Source organism: Netta rufina, assembly GCF_964035555.1.
Source record: "Netta rufina genome assembly, chromosome: 6".
In the NCBI taxonomy this organism is placed as follows: Eukaryota; Metazoa; Chordata; class Aves; order Anseriformes; family Anatidae; genus Netta; species Netta rufina.
The window spans coordinates 39200556-39223572 of NC_140129.1; the positions used below are offsets into that span (position 1 = coordinate 39200556).

General features: G+C 48.6%; 1 protein-coding gene across 1 annotated transcript in view; it reads left to right on the top strand.

Moving 5' to 3' along the window:
* Positions 1-21678, top strand: part of KCNJ3 (potassium inwardly rectifying channel subfamily J member 3) — a gene marked incomplete at both ends in the record, with an annotated part of 38618 nt that extends 16940 nt beyond the window's left edge. The window contains one exon of the mRNA XM_084288830.1: positions 21095-21678. Coding sequence (XP_084144956.1) covers positions 21095-21678 — 584 coding nt within the window. The remainder of the gene's footprint in view (positions 1-21094) is intronic.
* Positions 21679-23017: the final 1339 nt, after the last annotated feature.

A 23017-nucleotide genomic window follows, 5' to 3' on the forward strand; every position in this document is an offset into this window, starting at 1 on the left:
AGGAAAAAAAATGAAATAAGCTGCATTTCACCCTTCTTAAATGTGGTCCAAGCTCATCCAAGTGGGGCTCGGGGGCGAAGCGCAAGAGCGGTGGGTGTTGTGCTGAGGAGGGGAGGAAAGAGGGGAGGAAGGGAAGCCAGGGTCATTTGGGAAGGCAGTAAAATGAAATTAAAAATATTAACTTAGTTAGGACGAAGAACTGTCTGCTGACTCTGTTTCTTCTTGCTCTGCATGTTATTAATCACGGTCTCGGTGTCCTTGCTGCTCCCTGGAAGCTCGGTTTGTGGAGTCTGTCCTCACCTGCTGCCTGCCCTCCTCCAGCATCACAGCCGAAAGGGCTCCCCATGGGGTGCGAGAAGGGCTGGCTTCGCTTTGGGAGCCACGGCTGCACCCACGGGCAGGGAGTGAAGCCGTTCAATTCCAACTCTTTTTGAGTATTTAACAGTCTTACTGGGTCGCTTGTACGACTTCCCCAGCCCAGTTTGGCAGAGGAAGGTTTCCCTCTAGTCCTCGGGACTGACTGACAGGATTTCTCATCTTGTTAAAAAAAATCCACAGAAGTGCAAATTTAGGCTGTGCTCAAAAACTGAACTTCATGTCAATGAGGTAATTACAAGACAAATACATGGCAAATTACAGAATATTCATGTTCTCCTTTTACATGGAATAGAAATTAAATAAAATAAATTCAGCTGAAGTTTTTTAGCCAAGTGACTCAGTCATTGTTCATGGGAATGGCAGGTGCAGTTCTGGTTCCTAGCAGCATTCCTTCTGACGACGGGGTTCTCACCATCTGCAACGTGCCAAGCTGGCATATGGGACCTGCGTGGACGTTTCCTATCCCTTCCCAGTACGTGTTCTGTTTTTTTCTGCCTGCTGTGGCTGCACAATGGGGTGCGGGTGCTGCTTTGCGCCCATCCCTGGGACAGGGTTGCTGGGAGGGTGCTGGCAGCCCCAAGGTGTGGGGATTATAAAGCGGTACCACAAGGGTTGGGGTGGGTGATGGAGTGGAGGCACCTGAACACCTACACTGGTTTCCTATCTGCAGGAGCAAGTTGGTTAAAAAGGCAGGGAGAATTGAATTCAATAGGATTCAGGGAACATCATAAACAGAGTCAGTGTTTTGGGCTAGGGCTGAGGTCACTTTCTGCATGCTGCTGAATATTTCAGTATAGTGTGAGCTATTTTCTCATATTTTTTGATGCTCGTTTAGAGTGCTGCACTTAGCGGACTTCATTATTGAGCCTGTTTTACTGTTTTGTGACTCACATCACATTTCGCATGGCACTTGCTGCGTTGCAGTTGAGCTTTTGTGGAAAGGGCCACAGGGGCTGAGGCTCCCCGGGTGTGCAGGACCATTGGGCTGGTGAGCCCGGCCCTGGGGCTGGTGTCTGGTGGCACCCGGGACGTGGCGAGGACACCTCTTACAGTGTCAGGTTGTTGTCAGCTGCGGGGGAAGCATTACCAGCTCTGCTTTCCCCTGCAAGAAGAAATTACTAAAAGCAGGCAATGCGAGCTTCCCCGTTCTGCAGAAAATATATTTGCAGTCCTGCTAAATGGCGATTTCATGCTCGACTGAGAGCAGAGCCCTTTGGTGATACTTAAAACTTAGCGAGCATTATGTTCTTTACATTTATAAATACCCACGTGGCCTCTCATTTTGCAGTTTAATTTAGGGTGTTCTTGGTGTTTACAGGGCCGGGTGGGGGAGAAGTGCTTCCTCCTGCTCTCACAGGAGGTGAGAGCACCAAAATGCAGGCTGCCCCTGTGGGCAGTTTGTTAAGCTGGAAAAGCTTAACAAACAAAACAGCTGGAGAAATTCCCATCTGCAGCAGCAGTGAATGAGATACTGAGAAAATGTGACTGGGGGGCATCGGCGGTGGTGGCAGAACCCAGCACATTTGTCCGAGCTGCTCCTGGCGTATCTGCCCACCGTGGGCAAAGTGCTCAGCTCAGGCTGTGTTTGCAGGGCACAAAGGGTCGATGTGTCCGTGTATGGTACCACATGGCATCGGGAGAGGGTGTTATGGGTCCTGGGAACAGCTCTCTGCCCCAGGGGCATCATTTACTATAGGGTTGTTGGCACTTTATTTTTTTTCCTCTTTAGCTATTAACTCCCTGTAGGTCTGTACCATCTTACTCGTACAGCAGTTTCAGAAATCACCACGTAGCAAACTTAACCCTTCTGTTTTGGATAACAGTGTGCAAAATCCAGCTACTTCTCATCAGAGGAATGGTGCAGCGTGGCCAGCAAGGTGCAGTGCGGGCCAGCGGCTGCGCGGTGCCTGTGCACAAGTCAGCTGTAATCCTCTGCCTCCAGTTCTTATAACTTTCCAGTCCATTGGCTTCCAAGGCTGGAATTTTTCATGCTTGGTCTTTGCTTAGAGGAAAATATGTTTTGGCAAGTTGGTAGGCAATAAATCGCTGCGTTTTGTGCAGTGTGTGTTCATGGTACGCAGCCGCACGCGCACTGACTGGTACAGACGGCTTTGGTGGTGGGCAAAGAGGATAAATGCAGCAAGAGGTGGAGTTAACATTGCTGAAATAATGGTTTCTCGTTTGACCTGATTCCAATCTGCTGTCAAATATGACTTGCTAAAGAGCTCATTGATTGCCTGAGGATCCCTAAATACCAAGAGCCTTCGTGAAGCACGATTTCCCTGTGTTTCAGTGGGAGCTCACGAGACTGGGGCTAGCCTCAGAATTCCCGGAAAGTTTCCCATTCTTGAAAAAACTTGTCTGATGTCAAGTGATTAATTTCTTCGTGAGTGTTAGGGAAAGCCTTGATTGTGGTTTGATTTCCAGCATCCGCAGTGTTTTCTTAGGAATTACGGTTTGCAGTCACTTTTTAAACAAAATGGAAACGCCAGCTGTTGTTTTACTGCCCAGGTCACGCAGTAGCTCCTCGGCCGTTCCCAGCTGCCAAAAGGTGGCTTCTACTGAGGAACCATTGATTTTTCAGAGATCCGTCTGCAGTGTGCCAAGCCACTGGCACGGTGACACATGGCTGTAGGGGCAGGCCAAGTGCTTCTGCGGGGCCTGTGGTCACGGTGCCGTGGCTGCAGCTGTGCTCAGGGCACTGCAGGGCGCAGTGCTCAGGTGGCTGATGTGCTCTTTGGAGCCCGGACTGATTTTGGGAGCTAGGTAAAGCTGTGGGAAGAGTAATGAGTAGCCTTCACTATTTCCCCTCTGCCTGAGGTGGGAACAGCTAAATCCCTGAGAGGCTGTCTGAGTTGAGAGGCTTTCTCCTGCCTGCTGAAGCTCTCCTGTCTCCATGCCAGCCCCATCCATGGGCAGAGGCACCCAGAAGTGACACTGGGACAGGTCACCAGCAGCGCAGTGCTGATGCACTTCATCGTGGAGACACAGAGCTCACCCCGCTGGCTGTTCTCAGGGAGATGTGCACATTGCCTGGAGGAAGCAGGTATCAGGGCAGGTACTGGGGCCGTGGTGCTGCCCCAGGACAGTGGCTGCTGGCCATGCTGCCCAGCTGCATCAGTGCACGGGGCGCATCCCGCTGCCTGCAGGAGAAGCCTGCTGCAAAGGTGTTAAATTGTTGGAGGGATTTCACATGGGCTAGGGAGTCTGGTTGTGCACCCTGGCTGTCAGCTGGAAAGACGAGCCTTCAGCACAGCCACTTGGCACGAGAGTACTGCAAAATATAGAAATGTCAGCACTTGGGGCTTTTTTCCACACACGTGGTTTAGGATATGTGCTTATTTGCGTTTGTTTCATGTTATCAGCCCTCGCAAATGTCATTATCCCAAACTCCTCAGACAGGACTGCGCCCTGAAGCCTTGGGATTAATGCTGCTGAGCTTTTCCTTGCATCGAGTGTCTGGACCTAATGCCTAAATCACCTGTGTCAGTGCTGGGCCAGCACAGCCAGGCACGCTGTTGGTGTGCAAAGGACGTAAAAAGCCTACTTACCTATTAAAAAAGCAGAGGTTTAAAAAAGTAATCACCTTCTAAAGCCGTTCCTCCTAGCATGTTTTCCCAGCGCAGGCACTGTGAGGCAGCTATTTCTGGCTGAGGCAGTGCTGGGAATGCAAAAAGATCACCAGGCTGGTGTGAAACACGTGTGTGGGTAGCAGTCATGTTGCAAATAGAGCTGGAGAATGGTCAGGAGGTCTGAGCAGAGTAAGCAGCATCCTGACGAGATGCTTTACCCAGGGGTGCACACAGGGCTGGCACGGGGGCTGCCCACCAGCCCCGACTGGAGGTGAACGGGGTGGTTACATGGCCTGCTGCTGCTGTAGGAGGTGGTGTCTGTAAATGGAGAATGGATTTTACAGAATATTTAGGGGAGCGATGGTTTGAGATGCTGTGGGATCCCACTGCTGCCTGGGTGTTGGTCAGGCACCCCAGTCCCATCGGGAATCGTCCCTTTTAAAATCTGGACTGGCCTCAGGAACACTAATGCAGAGAAGTAGAGATAAATGAAGCGAAAACGAGGTGGCCTCTTCGAGCAACAGTTTCTCTAACAAGATTTCCTCTGCTCCTTGTTAAGATATTGATCTGTGTTTGCAGCTGGATGGTTCAAGACAAAGCTGAGAGCTCCCATCCGCTGCATAAATAACCAAGGACATGGCGTGACTAATTGTTTGTGATTAAGGACATGTGTATGCTACCATGTCAGACCGCTCTGTGCCGCGTTATGGTCTTTAAATCTTTCTTCTGTCGATTGCTGTTAGCCATTTCACGGTTCTGCATTGCAAAGTGGCTTCTCTGGCAAAGATTTGATGCTTTTGCTCCCTTCTGCATTGTTTTTAATGTCAGGTGGGTGTGGGTTTCAGGCTGATTTTGGCTTCCGGAGGGCTTTTGGGACCAGAATAACTAAAAGTTGGAACAACTTTAAAGTTAAAATTATGACCGCAGAGCATAGGAAAGTGCAGGGGTAATAAAGACAACGTCTGGTTGGAGCTGTGAATCAATAATATCCTTGTTCCAGCACTGAATTAGGTTTCCTTTAAGCACGGAGAGCTGCAGACCCATTTTCCCAGCCCATCGACCGGTCAGAGCTCTTTCTGCTGGCAGTCCCCCTTTCACCTGCACTTCTGTAGCCGTAATCCTCGTTCCCACATTCAAAACCGCATTTTTGAAATCTGCCCAGTTCACAGCTGCCGTGATGAATGCTGTGACCGCACGGAAAGTGCAACATCTCTAATTTAGGAATCATTACCCTAGATAATAGGCAGTAAAGAGGCCAAAATGGGTCCGGAAGGTAATCTAACCACAGTCTGTAATTCGTGCTGTCTACTCCTGGCCATCAGGGAGATGTTTAAGGAAGTGCTAGGGGCCCGAGGTTCCTGGAAAACCTTTTTCCCATGGCCCTGGGGCCATGCAGATGTTGCTAGCTGGTTATGCAGTAGGTGCTAATTAGTTATGCAGTAGTTGCTAGTTAGTTAGCTGTTAGCTGATATTATCTGCTAAATTCTTCTCTGGGAGTTTTGCGGCCAGATTGGAGCCTGAATGTGCCAACAAGTATTTTGTTGTTGAAGTGAGGAAATAACATCCAAGGAAGAATGGAATTAGAAGAATATTCAAAACAAAAGGAATGGGGAGAATAACACATAACTGAACTAAATTACAAAAATTATTTTCTTTGATGTAAATCAGCTTAATTTTGACTCTTGAAAAGAAGAGCTCATAGATTGCTGTGTTTCTGAAGTGGCTTGCTCTAGCTTGAGATTTATTGTTCAAATCACATTATTACTATTACTCCTAATGGGAAATGACATTTCTAAGTGGTGCTATTGATGTTGTCTCTTGGAGGTGCCTTTTTCTATTACCCCACAATAACCTGCATTTCAGTTGCCTCGCCTGGGAAAACACAGCTTCCCTTTGCCTCCCATCCCCTCAGGAGAACAACGGTGGTGGTGGTTTCAAGAGAAGCTCAAAACCCTCTGCTGCTTAGTTCGAGTGCCTTATTAGGTCAGTATAGAAGCAGCCTTTATTTTTGGCATCTGAGACAGTAATGCTTTCTAAGAACGATTATCTGTGCCTTAATATTTAAAGCTGCCTCACCGCAGGAGGATTTGGCAGCCACCGGCTGCAGGCTGTGCTGGTGCCACGGTGCCGGGCTCTGACCAGGACAGGGTGGGCAGCAACAGCAGCAGGGTGGCTTCACTGCCTCCACGTGTGCAGGACAACTCAACACAGGGGAAGAGCCATTTCTTCGTGTTTTGGGAGCTGAAAAGTGTGGGATGTGGGAGCTCTCGATCTCATCCCTGGCCCAAAGAGCAGGAGTGAGGATGGGAAGGAGCCAGCAGGGCTTTGAACTCGGCGGAGGGGTGCAAGCTGCAGACAGTGCCCAGGACTTCCCAGTTACAGAGCTATTGCTCACATGCATGAGCACTTAAAATGAGCTTGTACTGCCTGAATGCAGGTAGAAGCTCACCTCTCTCACTTGGGCTGGTCAAGGACAATTCCTAAGCAATGCATTACACAGTTTGGTGAAGAAAGAAAAGACACAGCAATAATGCACACCAAGTTCACCAACGAGTTGCTCTTTGAAATGCTCATGCCCTTCTGCCTCTAAAGAGCTGTTCACGTTTACCTGAGTTCCAGTCATTAACAAACAAACTCTGGGAAGCTGAGTGCTATGGGTTGCCTCGCTTATCTTACGTGATTGGCAAAGAGCCAGGCTGAGACTGAGGCAGGGATATTTCTCAATATTTTTAAAAGAGATTCTGGAGAGGGCTTAAACACACAAAGCTATGGCAGTGGCAGAAGAGAGAAGTGAATGTAGGCCTGCTGCAGTTTTGTTTTTCCTGCCCTGACTCCCCTGCTGGTTGTGACCCCGCAGAGGCAGCTGATGGGCGATGCTGCCCCCAGGGCAGGAGCAGGCATCACACTGCTGGGGCCCTGTGCATGGGCTGGCAGGCATCATCGACTTTCCCTCCATCCCAAAGCAGCTGAATCCTGTTAAATTATTAAATACTTCCCAATATTCTCCATGTAAGCCTTCTCTGCATGCTGTCATGACCGAGCCAAGTGTATCTTGTGGTTTTTGCTTCTCTGCCAGCTTCTGAGGAGCAATAATTAGGTTTATTTTCTTTGTGGTTTCTCGTCTCCAGTTTTTCAGCTGCCCTGCAGGACAGAGTTTGCTCCCAGGTATTCTGCACTTCCAGCTCTTGGAGATGCCAATGTCTGCATTACAGAGACTTGTCTGGCCACATGCTGGAGTCGACCATGTCCTGCGGCCGCTTGCTGTGGTCATGCCAGCTACCTGGGGTGTGCCGAGGAGCAGGGCTCTGGCAGAGAGGGAGCAGGAGATGCTTGACGAGCATCCTCAGCTCCATCTGACTTAAGTGGGCTGTATTCAGAGTTGTACTCGGCTGGTAAAACAGCAAGCATGGCTGGCCACCACAGGAGATGTGTTACCGGCTGCCGGTCATCCGCAGCGAACGAGCTTCAGGAGCACAAGGACAAGAGAGAAAGCAGCCCCGAGAGGCTTGCTCCTAAATATAGACATCTTCCAAACTTCCTGCTGGAGCTCTATTAATTATTCATTCTTTTTTGCCTTTTTATTTTTTAGCACGACGCCACACGTATATTAGATGCAATCATCTAACGGGCACAAATTGTAGCGCTAAGCACATTCACAGTGTTTCACTGTAGCCTGTTTCGTCTTTCTCATTATACTGCAGATGCTTTAAATTCACGCGGTATGCAGTAATGGGGATGAAATTTCCCACAGTGGAACATTGCTGACTTAATGTTGCGTGATGAAATAGCACAGATTTATATTTAATATTTTTCTCCAAGCAGGCATCGCAGTGCAGGAATTCTCTCCTTGTGGCTGCTTCCTACAGTACCGCTCAGCAGCCAGACCTGGGCAGGTTTTTAAAGCTGCAGGAAATTCGTGTCATGCTTTATCCTGTGAGCCTTGTACAAGGTGAAAAAATGGACTTATTTGTTCTCAGCACCCCATTGTTCAGCGCAGGAGCTGGGTGCTTGGAGCAGAGCAGAGGCGCCGGCAGAAGGCTGAGCGCTCGCGTTGTAATTAATTCATCTGCAAGACTCGCTGGAATTAGAGCTTGCTTCTGAAGGAGGCTTCTAATTGAGAGTAAATGCCTCATTAGCGCTGAACAGATCAACCTGAGAACATCAGTAAACACAAACAAAATAATTAATGACTTTAGGTAGTGTACCGTGGCACCCTGGCTGCCGCCGGGCTCCAGAGGTGGACTGGGCCCAGGCACGGCTGAGGGGGACTCCTGGCCAGGAGCTGCTGCCCAGGAGCCTTTCCTGGGAGTTTTGGGAGGTGCTGAAGTTATGCACTTGAAGGTGATGAGCAGGACTTGTGCACATTCCTTGCTGTGTGGGTGCTGTGGCCTGGCCAGGGCCTAGAGCTTGAAGTGGAAGTGGCATCTGGTCTGCCCTTGGAGCCAAACCTCTGTGACAGACTGCCATGCGGGTGCTAACTGCACTTGTCTGCACACCAGTGCCCAGGTTTTTATATTGCAGAGTACATTAAGTGTGATGTTACCACACAGAATTGCAGAAGCTTTGAACAACTGCATTTTTATGGAGTGCTTCTCACATAAGCCGGTACATGGAGCTTGTGGAGGAAAACCACAGTTGGCAGTGGCTCTGTTAATGAGAAGATCTGGGCTGGTCTATGCATACAAGAGCTTGTAAACTCCCCATTCCCATTCCCAACCCCATCCCCATCCCATCCCATCCGCTGGTGGAAGATTTCTGCATCTAGATGCAATCACCTGAGACACTGCCCCAGCAAAGGGGCACATGTGATTTGGCACAAAGGGTTGTGTCCACTGCTTGGTTACAAAGCAGTATTTCTTGTCAGAAAAATGTACAATGCCTTTTGATAGTCCTTCTGTAGCAAAAAATGGAAATGTCTGCAACAAATGTCTTCTGTGGGCATCCAGAAGAGAGGAGACACAGATGTGGGACCTCTCTGCAACCGTGCCCACTGTCCTGAGGATGGGACAAAAGCTGACAGACCTTGCCAGCACCTTGCTCTTTTTCATGGTGTCTCACCATAAAATCAGATATGTGGGAAGTAATTAGCAAATCTTTGACTTGGGAGAAGTATTTAGCTCGGATAAGCTTGTTAAATTTTATGTATTCATCAGAGACTTTCTCCGTAGTTTCTTGGATTTATTTTTCACATTTATCCTACGGCTTAATAAGGGATGGAAACTGGTGACCACTGCTCCTGAATTTGGACAGAGGTCTTTCATGGTGATTGCCATGTGAGCACCTCAGAGCTCCTTCTGCCTCATGCTGTATGAAGGCACGCAGGAACCTCAGCCCTGCAGGGCTTTCCCCAGAAGAAGAGCAGTACATGGACACGTAGGATTGGAAACAAAAAAGAGTACCATACAAAATTCACAAGGAAACGTCAAAATTCATGTCTCAGTTCACAGTTTCCGGGAAAAAGTCATGATTTTCCCCCAAATGTCAAAAAAGTCCCAGAGTTGCAAGATTTTAAACTGGCCTTGGGGATTGCAGGTTGGGGATGAGTTCATGTCAGCACAATCTGCATGTAAGGGAATGGGTTTATGTGCAAAATTAGAAGCTCCTCATAGGCATATGGTTATTGGTACAGCACAGCTTTCAGTTCTGTCTTATTTAGTCTGCTGGGGTGCACATGGGAATAACAAGTACGCGGCATGACGTCACGTTGCAATATATATAGTCACTAATTAACCTTTGCTGACTGCTGTAATAGTCTCTCTCCTGTGCATGCTGCAGGAAATTATTTTCTGCTATATTATCTTCTCGATGCTTTGTATATAAACCATAATGGAAGATGGGGCCACGTGAAGAAAACAGCATGCAATAACTCAGAGCCTTATCTGCCTTCCCTGCCTTTGCAGCAGGAAATGTTGGGCCTGTTTTAGTTTGGGATTTTTATTTTAATACGGGAGAGGTTTGCTGACACTGCAAAGGAAGGGACAGCTCTGCAATGTTGCACATGTGGTAATCAGCATGCACCTCTGTTATCCGTGGAGATCAGTCAAATACATTACCAAGGGGAAATAAAATAATAAAATAAAAGCAGTGGCCTCCTGCTCGACGTTGGGTCAGTGCTTCACCACCACATCCCTGGGTAAAGGGGCAGCGGGGCTGCTTTTCTGCAAGGAGGAGCCCACAGCTGTAGTTCGGAGCTGCAGAGCCCCTCGGTGTGGGAGGAGGGTGGATGGTGACACTGGGACCAGCTGGAGGGCTCGGCCCAAACTCTTCTCCCCGGTGTTCATCTGAGGCTGGCGAAAGCACACCATGGGCAGGGCAGCACGAATCTTCCTGTGCTCAGCTGATTTTAAAAATTAGTTACAGAGAATGCATGTGGTGTTGTCTCATGCTCCCAGCATCTCTGTGATGCTGGCTATAAAGCCCTGCACGCTTTCTTCTGAAGAGTAACTGGGAAGCGAAGCAGTTCCATGATTTTTCACAGAAGTGCATCTTGCCTCTTTCATCTTCTCTGCTGTAAAGGCAGCAATCAGCCATCAGGCTGGAGCCAAGAGGCTTTCCTTGGCCAGAGACAGTCACGTTGCTCTGATGAGCGAGCCCCGTGTTCAAAGGCTGGAAACCCAAGGTAATGGGCAATTTATTTTACTGCTCTTTGCGGCCAGGGACCACTCAGATGCGAAGAACAAAAACCAGTTATGTCCCACCGGGCATCTGGGGCTCTCTCGTGGCTCTTACGAAAATTAAAGCAGCTGAATTCCTGGTAATTGATGCTGAAGAGCATCCTTAAAATTATTGCCATTTCAGTTTCATATTTTAGCAGCGTTCATTAACTGGGCAGCCTGAGCAAGCTGTGAAGTTGATAATAAAGTCAAGCAGTGGTGGGCAGTGGTATTTTGCTCTCATGTATAGGTAAAGCTTTTTGCAGAAAAAAATGCAAGTGAGAATATTGTTTTGCCTCCTTGCTAATGGCTTTGGGAGAGATGTAACATCAGAGGTGAATCCAAACAGTGAAATATCCTGCTCAAAGGGAGCAGAGCGGGTTTGTTAATGTTTGTGGAAAGCCTGTGTGTACAGCAAGCTTCCAGGAAGGGAAAGAAACCTGGAATGGGCGCTCATTACCTCCCAAAATCCAAACTGATGCTGTGTTAGCTCGGTAAGCTCATATATATTCCAGGAGCTAACTACAACACTGTCAACAAATTACTGCATAAAGAGGAGAAAATTCTGTTTTTAAGGTGTTCTCTTTTCTAAAGTTTGTGATTATTTTGAAACCTCAGAGGCATTTCCAGTTGTATATAGATAGGTAATTTTCATGAAAACCTGAAATTGCTGCCAGGAAATGAAGCCTAATGAACAACTGTATGCTTGCAGAGATATGCTGTCTGCTTTCCTGCTCGTCTCCGTGCAGCTGTGTTTATTTTCTGTGGGCACTGCCGGCAGCAATAGCCCTTTCTCAAACTGCATATTTTAGGTGGGCACCTGCCCGGGTGCTGCCTTCTCGTGGAGAAGTGTCCCGTTACTGGCAGTGCCTGCGAGGATGCTCTTCTTGCTGATTGCTTCTGAAAACGTGTGAACGCTGTTGGTCTCACGGCTTTGCTGTAATTTAAGTTAAATTCTTGACATGATGAGACAGCAGAGACAATTTCTGCTGGCACTCAGTTCCCTCTTTGCTTGGAGCACTTGTGTCCACAGGCAGGGTGCACGGGCTCAGGAACGTGAGCAGCAGCTCACCTCGGCACCCCGTTATGTCGGCAGCAAAGCAGAGCTTTCTCTGCTGCAGCTAATAATAAAACTGGACAAACACAACCTCGTTCTTGATATTTAAATGACTTAAATATTAATGAAATGAACCTTTGGAGGCGTGGTGGGAAGGGAGTGCTCTGGCAGGGTGCACAGCATGGCTGGGAGAAGCTGCAGGGTCTGTGCAGGGGCTTCTTGCCCCCCTCCCGAGGGCATGACTTGCTTACTACGTGTTTGTGCTGTGCTCTCGTGGGGTGCAGCAAGGAGTGCCTGGTTTCCTGAAGGTACCTTTACAGCCCAGCGATTATCAAAGGTAATCAAAGAGATTATCAAAATACCCGTTTCACCCAGAACTGACAAAATTTAGGCATCTATTTCTTGGGAAATTCTGTGTGCCTGACGTGTTTGCAAGAAATGTTTGTCAGCTAAAACTGAAGACTCTGCGGCAAACGCTATGTTTAGTTCAAGGGATCTTGTGTTAAGCACTGTGAATTAATTTTAAATACATGACACAAGCTGTGCACGCGGGGAGATGCTGCTGATGGAGCTGGGGACTGGGACTTTTTTGGGTGCAAACCAGGCACTCTCGCGAAGGGTGGGTGCGGATGAAGTAGCTGCAGACAGGCAGGCTGGTTTATACGTAATGCCAGCAGATATCTGTGCAGCAGAGACACAGAGCATGCCCTCGGAGCAGGCTGTGACCCCGCGCTGTGCCGATGACGGATGAGCCGATGCCACCGCTGCAGGAGGTCGTGGCTTCTGTGCACAGCGTGGCTGGTGCTGTGCCATCCCAGGAGTTTGCTGTGTATGTGCTGCAGGCAGCCCCTGCCTAATGCCAGAGGTCATTTGCTCCCTTTTTCACCTGTATTTGGAGGGGTCCCCTGGTTCCAGCAGCCACATACCCCTCCTTCACTGGATCTAGCCCTGAGCTACATGTGGGGTGTGTGAGTACTGAGGGGGTGGTGATCATCCTCATTTTTAAGTACTGGTACACCACGAGAGGATGGTCAGTCAGGTTTTGTCTCTTTTACGGGAGGCTGGCAGTCTTTTTCAGGCTGTCTCATGCTGAATTTCTTTTTGGAAGAGCCATGGGCTGGAGGGGGATGCGGGTCAGAAGGGCAAGTCCCAGCAGCACAGGAGCGGATTTGTTTGAAGCAGGTCTGGGGGTGAGCGGATTGCCTTTCAGTCTCCAGTGCTGCGGAGACACCCAGCAAATTAATACATATGTCAGGCCAACAATGCTAAATCAGGAACATTTATTTTCAAACACAGCTCTGTGTTGCATTTCATCCTTCTATTGATACAGCCCATACCAAATGGCACCTCATTTTCAGCGGCGTTGCTTAGAAAGCGGCTGTCAGGTTGATGGTATCTTTCAACAAGCCTCCCAGCCATCCCCGAGGGCCCAGACTCTGGCTGTGGCTGCGGACAGACAGACAGACAGACAGACGAGCTGGGTGCCAGAGTGAGGCGGGTGGCTGGCAGCTGAGACATCGGCGGTACCCAGGAGGGGCAGCGCTGTGTGGCACCAGTGAATCGTGCTCGTCCCTGCGGAGATCCACGCTTTTTCCATCCCGGGAAGGCGGTCTCCAACATGAAATGCTTCCTCAGACTCCTGTAGGCCTGCCAAAGCCCTGAAGATCGAGGAGCTCTATTTTGGTGTTGAGCAGCATATGGTCTGGTGGGTGTTGGAGAAGCATGGGACCGGTGAGGAATTTGCGTATTCAGAGGGCTGGGCTGCTGCCAGGCTTTGTGTTGCTTGCCTCATAACGAAAATGTTCTCGTTCGAAGAGGATAATTTATTTTAAATGTCTTTTTTTTTTTTTTTTTTTCTTTTTCTGACAGCTTGGCACAATTCTCCTACCTTTCATTCAAGCTGTGTTCCTGCTGCCTCCCCTGACCACCGACAATTTTATTCTGATTTAACAAAACAATCCTTCCCTCCCCTACCTCTTCCCAGCGTCCCCAAACGCCCAGCTCCTCCAAGCACAAACCCAGCACTGCATGTTTGCCTGCAGTTCGAAGGGTGGCGCAGACAGGGGGATTAGCAACCTTCCCTGGGGGAAGTTATCACAGGGCTTGGGATCGGTGAAATTCAGGCTGGAGGGGAGCTCTGGAGGGCACCCAGTGGCGCAGGGATTGAACTCTTCCACCTGGGTGCTGTGGTTTGCTCAGCAGCGTGCCGGTGGGAGGGGAAGGATGCAAGAACCGGCGTGTGGCAGATGGCTCTGCAGAGAAATCTGCTCAAAGAGAGGAGCTGAGGGGCTGAAGTCAACCCTGACTCACTCCTGCACGTAGAGGGAAAGGAACAGATTGGTCTTTCAAAAGAATATGTATTTTTTCGTGTGCATAAGAAAAAAAAAAAAAAAGATAAGAAAAATACTGGGCTTGGATAGTTCTTGGATAGTACAAATTGCTGCCACTGTATTAAATGTGCGTTTGAGATTTCTGTTTGGGTAACTGAGAATCTGGCCCTGTTTTTCCAAAAGCAGGGGAAATGGTGCTGCAGAGTATTTCTGCGTGCAGAGCCCAGCATGGCAATGCGGGAGGCTGCCGTGCCTTTACTCCCACCCATATTGCCCCCTTTTTTTTTGGTACCATCCCCATCAGAGGGGAGGTTAGCTCATGGCACGGTCACCTGTTGTGCTCCAGGCAGGAGCAGTGCGGATGCGCGCAGCGGCGCGTTGCTTTGACATGTGGGTTTGGTGACATTTTCCAAGCCTGTCACAACACGTGCTGGTGACAGCTCCTGTGGTCCTGGTAAGCATCAAGATGGGCTGTCTGCGAGGTGTCAGAAAGCTAGGCGTCTATCAGTGATTAAAAATTGCCCTAAGAGGAGCAGCTGATAAAGAATACCCCGGCTGTCACCAGCACTTTTTAAGCGTGGCGATAGCTCCTTGGAGAACAGCACAGCCTGAGCGAGCCGGGAGGTATTTATAGTGCCAGAGCATAAACACCGTGGCTATATCGGGTAGCAAAGCAGAAGCCTGGGTCTGCTATTCAGCAACGAGAAATTAAAATGTTTAGCATAAGAATGATGTCTGACTGTTGCATAAATGTGTGCGTGTTGTTACTCGATAGCCCCCGCTCCCTTTGTTCCCTTTTCGCACAGGTGCTTCACCTGATTAATCTCTGCCCTCCTTTTGTTCGGGCAATTTATAGACTTCAGTGAGAAATGGTAACTAAGCACAGTGGTCTGTAAGAAGCCTGCTGTGGGTTTAAGTTTGAAGAGGGATCGTGCTGTGACTACAAGGGGCCATTTCTCCCGACGGCCCCACGACACAGGGGTCCCCGGGCTCCGGGCAGGCTGAGCTGTCACCACGAGAAGCAGGAGGGCTGTGAGCCACTTCTGCGGGGACAAAAGCCTGCCAGAGGGAACCTCGAAAGGAAAGGCGCTCTGAAAACACAAGCAGTTATTCCTTCAGTTAAGGCTTAAATGAGAGAAATTATTTGAATTGCACATGCTTGTGTTTTGATGAAAACAGTGAGCACCTTTCTACGGTTGTTACCTAGAAGAATGATTTTCTCTCTGGCATTTGAGGAAATGTCTTTTTATTTCTCTTTAGAAAGGCTTCTTTTATTCAAATATTACTTAAAAAGTAATCAGATGCACTTAAAATGTAAAGGTGGCACGGTGTCTGCCCAGCTGCCTTCAGTTAAAGAAAACCAGCTTGCAAAAGGGCTGCTGCTGTAAATCAGACATTTACACCAGGCAGCAGCAAGAACCGCAAATTGACAAAGTTTTATTGCGCTTCAAACTATCCCGCTTAATAAAAAATGTGTCCTGAAATTATAGTAGAAGAACGCTAGTGCTAAAAATAGCTGTTCTTTCAAAATGGATGGGAAGTATCTCAGTTTAGACACCGCACTTGCTGTCAGGTTAGGAATTGGGCTGTGTGTTTCTCTGCCGTGCATGGCACAGCTTGTCATTTTAAGTTATATTTAAAAATAATGTTGCAGCAAACACTGAGAGGAAAAGCCTGAGAGCATCTGTCACTCCAAGTTTTGCTGAATTGTTTCTGACCTCACATTTTGGGTGCCCATTTTCTGGCTTGCTGCAGAATTCAGACATCTCTCTTCATTTCAGGCACAGGGAGGCTGAGCGGCCAGATGTTCACATCAGGATATCGGGCCATGACTTAGCTAAACGTGACACAATCCAGCTTGTTCCCTTGATTTTAAAAAGCCATTATTTCACTTCTCCACAGTCCTGGAAGCCCAAGAGGAAGAGATTTCTGTGGAAATCGTGCACCTCCCTTTTGCTGAAGCTGTAAATCTTCCCTCGGTCCCGTGGGAGCGCAGCAAGAGGTGCGGTGTATTGTTATGTCAAGTCTTGCGTCAAGGCTCTCTCCTTGCACTGCCTTCATGGCCTTACATTGCAATGGTAAAATGGTTTAATTCATAGTAACCGATAGAACATTCCTGGCTGGTGAGGTTTTAATGCTGTTGGAGGTTTTGAGGCTTTCCAGGTCAGCCCCAGGTTTCAGGGAAGGCAGCCTCCCTGGCCAGGTGCCTTAACCTGCAGGGCCCAAACCTTAATGAGAAAAAAAAAAATTAAAAAATGACAGAATGTAAGCAAACCTTCCTTGCATTTGTACATTTTCACTAGGATCTCCTCCTGCAGGATTTCCCTTCACCCTGAGGGCTGGGGTGCGAAGATGCCCCAAGGATGATCTCGTTTCTTCTTGCGGTCCTGCCCAAGACAGCCTGAAAACAGGGCAGGAACCAAGGTGAAACCTGGGGGCTTCTGTGGGGACAGAGAGAGGAGAGATGTGTCCTCAACGTGCCTACAGCTCTTTGGGGGCTGTCATGGGGGCTGTTGAAGCTTGCAAGCTCCTGCTGTTGGCCAGCTCCCACAGCAGAGGCCACCAGGAGAGCAGCACTCGGCCGGGCTTTCCAGGCTGCATACCGTGAGGTCTAGAAACTGCCTGGATACAGCCAGCTCCATCTGGAGATTTAGGAATTTAGAAATAATTTGAGGGTTTTTACAGGGTAGAATTAGTCAACGGGCTTATTTGCAGAGGTTTTTGTCCCCCACCTGCCCCCGGGGGAAGGCAGGCAGGCAGCAGTCACTGCCTCAGTGGTGGGGACGCATGACAAGCGCATGTGGTGGTATGAGATTAGGCTGGATTTGGGGGTTTGGTGGTGACAGCGGCTGTCCTTTGGGATGCCTTCACTTCTCTGTGGAACTAGCCTTACCCTGTAGCAAAGCTAGAAGCAATCAGGATAATTATCTTAATTATTGGGATTTCAGATGCTGGGGAATTCTGACCTCTTCTCGTGACGTGTTTACTGAGCTGGAGTGCTGTGAGCTCCCCGTCTCAGCAGCTGTGTCTGAAGTGCAGGTGTAGCCCAGTTTCTCACTGGTGTTTCCTGCAACTGGGGTATTGAGGCCGAGCCTGCTGGAGCCATGGGCAGGGGAAAACAAAAGCTCGAATATCTGTTGCCTGGCTGAGCCTGAGATAATTGCATTCACTTCTCCAGCCCGGCTAAGGCTCTACAAGCGAGTGTTCTACCTCGTTAGAAATAATAACTTCTATTTAATAACTTACAATATGGCAGATAGGTGCGTTTTTCTCCAGTGATAGCACTTGCTTCAGATTGAGCAAATGATGAAAGGAAAAGGCATGATTATTAAAAAAAAATGCTTTCATATAAATCACGAGGAAACAGGCTCACGGATTTAACCCGTGCTCGGCCTCCAGAGCTGCTCTGCTGTACTTTATTCAAGGAGGTTAATGGAAATTTTTCTCAGATGTAGATGGCTGGGCTTTTCCAGTGTTCCTGTGGTGTTGCACACCAGAGCGTGCAGTGGGTGCCAGATGAGGGATGTAAGGGACTGGATCCCTGCACGGCTGTGCTGCTGGGATGGAAAAAGGGTACGCAGGGCCGTGTCCACAGGGCATCGGCAGCAGGAAGAAGAGGAACCACATCTTCTGATACTATTTGATCATCCTCCTGCAAAGGGATGCATCCAAAAGCTCATTATTCATAAAGCTTTGAGAGGTGAGGGCCAGCTGCTGATTTTCATGGAAGAAATGTAATTCCTGGAAGCACTGTAAGACAGCCTGGGTAGAGGTGGTCCAAAATGCCCTGGGCTGAGATTTGTGAGAGTGCAGGACACCGTAAGAGCAGCTTCTTTATGGAAATCTCTTCCCTCGGGCACAGTGAACAATACTTTTGCGGCCCATGGTTTGGAAATAGTAGAGGTTTTCCTAGTGGACGTGTTTTGGGGTTATGTGGGCATATATGCATAAGCGTACCTATTTTCAGGTGCATTATCACGATTTGGATTCAGCCAGAGCTTTGCTAATGTGCATTGCAATCATCAGCTGCTGAAGAGCACTTTGTGATGGAAGCATGCATTTGGGGTGATGAACAACGTGCATCTAACCCTTTTACTTTGACAAATGGATGTCTTTTTAATTACAAGCGCAGCATACAGCATGTTTATTCCAAAAGAGAATTTAAAATTTATCCCGTGAATGAATATCAATAATATAGACAACTTGGTAAAAATTTAACCAGCCCATTAGCATGACGAAGGCATCAAAGGTTCTGTCGGCTTTGTACCCTGCTGATGAATACCTCCTCAGGATTAAAAAGAAGAGCCTTCCATGCCAGCAGAAGGAGAGGGAAGCCTACGAGCCCAACCTCACCACCACACTGGTGGGTCGGGCCTGGCCGCATCCTCCTGCGTGTTGGAGACCTGCTTGGCTTGGTGGGACCAGAAGGAAGCTGCCTCTGCCCTGAAATAGCAGGCCTGTCAGTGTCTGAGCATGGCTTATGGATCTACAGATGGAAAATAGGACAGGGGTAGTTGTCTGCAAGGGCTGTCAGGTGCACCGGGGCCTTACTCGTGCTGGGCAAGATGAAGGCCTCCCCTCTATGCAAACTTTGGGCCAACAGCCCTAAGGAGCATGCTGCTGCTGTATTTCACGTTAATTTTCAGTGTTTTCCCACAGGAGGCAGCAAGGGCTGCGGGACACTTTCTGTCCCATGCAGGGACGCGGCCACCAGCCAGGGCCTGGAGCGTGGTGCCATGGCCAGGGCTGCAGTGCCGTGCCAACGGTACAGCAGAGAGGCACGGCCATGCCCGTGGTCCAGTGCCCTTAGGAGTTTGCTAAGGAAGTGGCAAGGGAAGGGAGAGCTGGGAAACGCAACAGAGCTGGAGGAAAATCTGAGAATTGATTTCTTGTCCGGTGCCTTATCAGAGCTTGTTAGGCACCTCCTCGCATCTTCTGCCTAGCGTGACAGTTGCTCCCTGTGCTGACAGGCGTGTTAGTTGCTGCTGCTCATCCTGAGAGGCTATGGAATAATTTGCAACCCTGGGTTTGTGAGAGAATAGGATAAATTGATTTTGAAGAAAAAATTATATACCTGCGAATATTTCTCTCTCAGACGAGCTTCCAAAGGGTTATATCAATGCAACAAAATGTGCAGTTGTTTTTCTTGCTCATCAGCTAATACATTTTCCGATAATAGGCAGGTAAAATGCTCCTCTAATAGCCTAGTGACAGCCGCAGGTTTGGTAGATGGCAGGGTGATGGCTTGGGGTGGAGAGATCCCCTGCCCTGCTGCCTTTCCCTGACCCTATGCAGCGTTCGTGCTGCTGGTGCCAGCACCGACCTGCTGCCCACCGGCAGTGTCATCCACTTCTAAGTGCTCTAGGACAGATTTGCATTGGAGTCGTTTGTTATCTAAAGTGCAGGTCACCAAGTTAACCGGCCATCTGCTCGGCAGCCACCTCAGGCCACCGCAGTGCCACTTCCCCAGCACACGCCTTGCGGGAAGCGCTCGGCTCCTGACGGGGGCTCCGCGGCATCAGGAGAGATGGGGAAAGGGCCATGCCTTCCCTGTGAAGGTGCAGCTAATGAACAGCTGCAGAATAAAGGACACAGATGGAAGAAGTACTTGCTATAATTACCATTTTTCTACAAATTATTTTTTTTTGTTTTTTTTTTTTTTTTTTTTCTAAACCCATTAGGTATGTGATTGCTTCCACTTCAGTTTGTAAGTAGAACTGAAACACATGGTGACTGGATGGATGGAAATGCATCACAGAGTATAAAACACTGTCCTGTCTGTGGTTGGTGTGAAGGGGCAGGGATGGTTTGGGTTTTATTGAGTATGCTTGTAGAGCCATCAGCTCAGGGGAGACTGAGTTACTGGCAGTGGCAGGGCACCCTGGGCAAAACCCTCCCCAGGCTCATATTTTTTTTCTAAGAGATAAAATGGAAAACCATGTTGTTTATGCCTTGTGAAATGCTCAGGGTATTAGCAGGCGAAATTGCTATGCAAAACGAAAAGTTCCATTCTGCTAGCAGTAACATGAAATGTAATAACATTTTATTTTTCTGGCTGCGTGTTACCAGATGTGTATTCATCCCCCACTACCCCTTCCTACAGCCCTGCTAGCAGTTTTCTTGTGCTTTCCAGTCTCTTTTCATTTGCTCTTGACTTAAAGGCATTGTTGGTAGCTAGGCAAAGGATTTGTTTGTCCAGGTAGATTTAACTTTCTGAAAACCAAATGCCATTTTTGCAATTTGTTACACCAGGACAAAATGGTAGTGCAGTTGTACTTCCTGATTGCTATAGAGACTATTTATAAGCAACATCAAAAAAAAAAAAAAAAAAAAGAAACAAACAAACAAAAAAACCAGCCCTCAACACATTTCACATTCATTTCTCTGGTTCTTCAGGGCAGGTGGGTGGCCAGGGGCCAGCAGTGAGGAGGAGGAGGAGGAAGAGTGGGCACAGTTGGGAGTCAGGGGGATAAGGGCCATATTGGGCCCCGTGGTCATATTTCTCTGTCCATGCTAATGTTTTGAAACTTAGATCTCAGCCAGGCCATTATGTATCTGTGAGCAGATTGCTCATGAAGCACTTGAAGAGAAATAAATACCTTTCACAGCACATACTTACTGCTCTCCGATGGGCTAAAGTGCACTAGTATGGGCTTGTTTTGTGCACATGACCCACAAAGCGTAGGGTCTGGTTTTGGATAATTTCATGAATATGATGAACATGTGGAACAGCTGAGTAATACTTTAAGATCCCATCAAGTCCAACTCCAGGTTGCAATTAGCATCTGTGGCTAACTTAATGCTGGGGTTAAAAGGGTAGCTCTGTATTTTCACTTCATCAGCAGTGCCTTCAGAAGTGGCTGTAACAATAGACATGAATTATTCACGCCGTTACGCCCCTTGCTCTATTTTTGGCTCCTCACACACTGAGGATGACAATTTAATAGCAACTGTATGAAAGCGGTAGACACACCAGTGCCTTCTCTTTTATACATTAAAAAATATAAAATATGTTTCTTGAAATGTTCAACCCCCCCCCCCCAGGATGTAAGTGCTTCCAAAATTCTTCATAACCAATCAAGTTTTCTCCCTTGCTGGTTGCAGGGATGACGTGCCAAGCCAGGACGTCCTACACCGAGGACGAGGTGCTCTGGGGTCATCGCTTCTTCCCGGTTATTTCCTTGGAAGAAGGGTTCTTCAAGGTCGATTACTCCCAGTTTCACGCGACGTTCGAGGTCCCCACCCCGCCGTACAGCGTGAAGGAGCAGGAGGAGATGCTGCTCATGTCCTCGCCCTTGATAGCGCCCGCTGTCAGCAACAGCAAAGAGAGGAACAACTCAGTGGAGTGCCTGGATGGTCTCGACGAAGTTGGCACAAAACTTCCTTCAAAACTGCAGAAAATAACTGGAAGGGAAGACTTCCCCAAAAAACTCCTCAGGATGAGCTCCACCACCTCCGAGAAGGCCTACAGCATGGGGGATTTGCCCATGAAACTGCAGCGGATCAGCTCGGTCCCTGGGAATTCGGAAGAGAAACTGGTGTCCAAAACCACAAAGATGATGTCGGATCCCATGAGCCAGTCCGTGGCCGATTTGCCACCCAAGCTCCAGAAACTGTCGGGCGGCGGGCGGATGGAGGGAAACCTTCCTCCCAAACTGAGAAAAATGAATTCCGACCGCTTCACATAGCCCGGCCGGGCGCCTGGCTGGCTCGCAAAGCCTGGACTGCAGCGAGAAGCGCAGCGTGGGCAGGATGGCTGGCCTCCACACCACCTCCTGTGCTGGCTCCACGTGTCCAAGGGTGGCGGTGGCGGTGGCGGTGGTGGTGGTGGCAGTGGTGGCGGCAGTGGTGGCGGCAGTGGTGGTGGCAGTGGTGGTGGTGGTGGCGGCAGCGGGGCCGTCCGCACGCTCACCGTCCTGCCGACCGTGCCCGGCATGTAGTATCACAATGCGCATGCAATAATAGTGTGCAATTTTTGCATATAGTTTTATGGCATGACTCGTACTATATTTATACTGTATATTCTGAAAAATATGTACAGGGGCGTTCCGTGCCCCTCTATTTCCTAAGAGTATGTGGTAGGTAAAACATGAGAGTGGGTAACTTTCAGGGTAAGTTATAATTTGAGTTTTTTTTGTTTTTTTTTTTAATGTGGATTGTGATGTTTTGTTCCACTAAGTGGTTACGGTGCATGGTTTTTTTCCTTGAAGGAAGGTGTATTAGTTACTTCTCACACCAAATCTGCTAGCCTTAAATGAACTGCTGGTTTCCATTTTGCTTTAACTTTTTCTTGGGTTTCTTTTTTCTGCCTATAGGCTACTGGAAAAAAAATGTATTTCATAAGGTACTATTTAGAAAAGAAACTTGTATTAACAAGGCTAGGCAAAACAATAAAAGAAAAGAGTAAAATTAACAATTTAGGTATGATTAGAAAATAATTTTAGATTTCTTCCAGAATTTATAACAGATACGTATGAAAACCAGAAAACCCTTTCAAATAAACAGCACATGCTTGGTTTCTCACATTGATAGGACAGCTCACTGTGGCAATAGCTGACTGTCCGTGAAGTCAAGCAGGCTTTTGTTCTGGATGCTCTGCCCAAGGGCAGGGCCAAAATCCCCCCGTGCTCCAGCAGTGCCAGGGTTCTCTGCGCTGCTGGGCGATTCCCTGCACTGCTTTCTCTGTGGTGAAAACATGTTCAAAAACATTAACCAAGGTTGACCCTGTGGGTTTTGAAATGAGTAATACTTTGTATAAATGTCTGCTTTGGCAGCCTACTGTGGCTGCGTTTGGTTTTTGGGTTTTTATCCTGTTTTGCCCCAAAATGTGGGGCCATGAGGTGGGGTGGCTGCTTTGGAGCTGGGTGGCGGAGGGGCTCCTTGTCCCACTGGGGCTGGGGCTGGGTGGCAGTGGCTTCGGGGAGCAAAGCCTCGAGGGCTGTACGCCACGTGGGACAGAACAGTTTGGTTTTGTTACAAAGGCTGGCCTGGAGCAAGAACCGAGAGGCTGAGAGTCGCTGGAAGGGT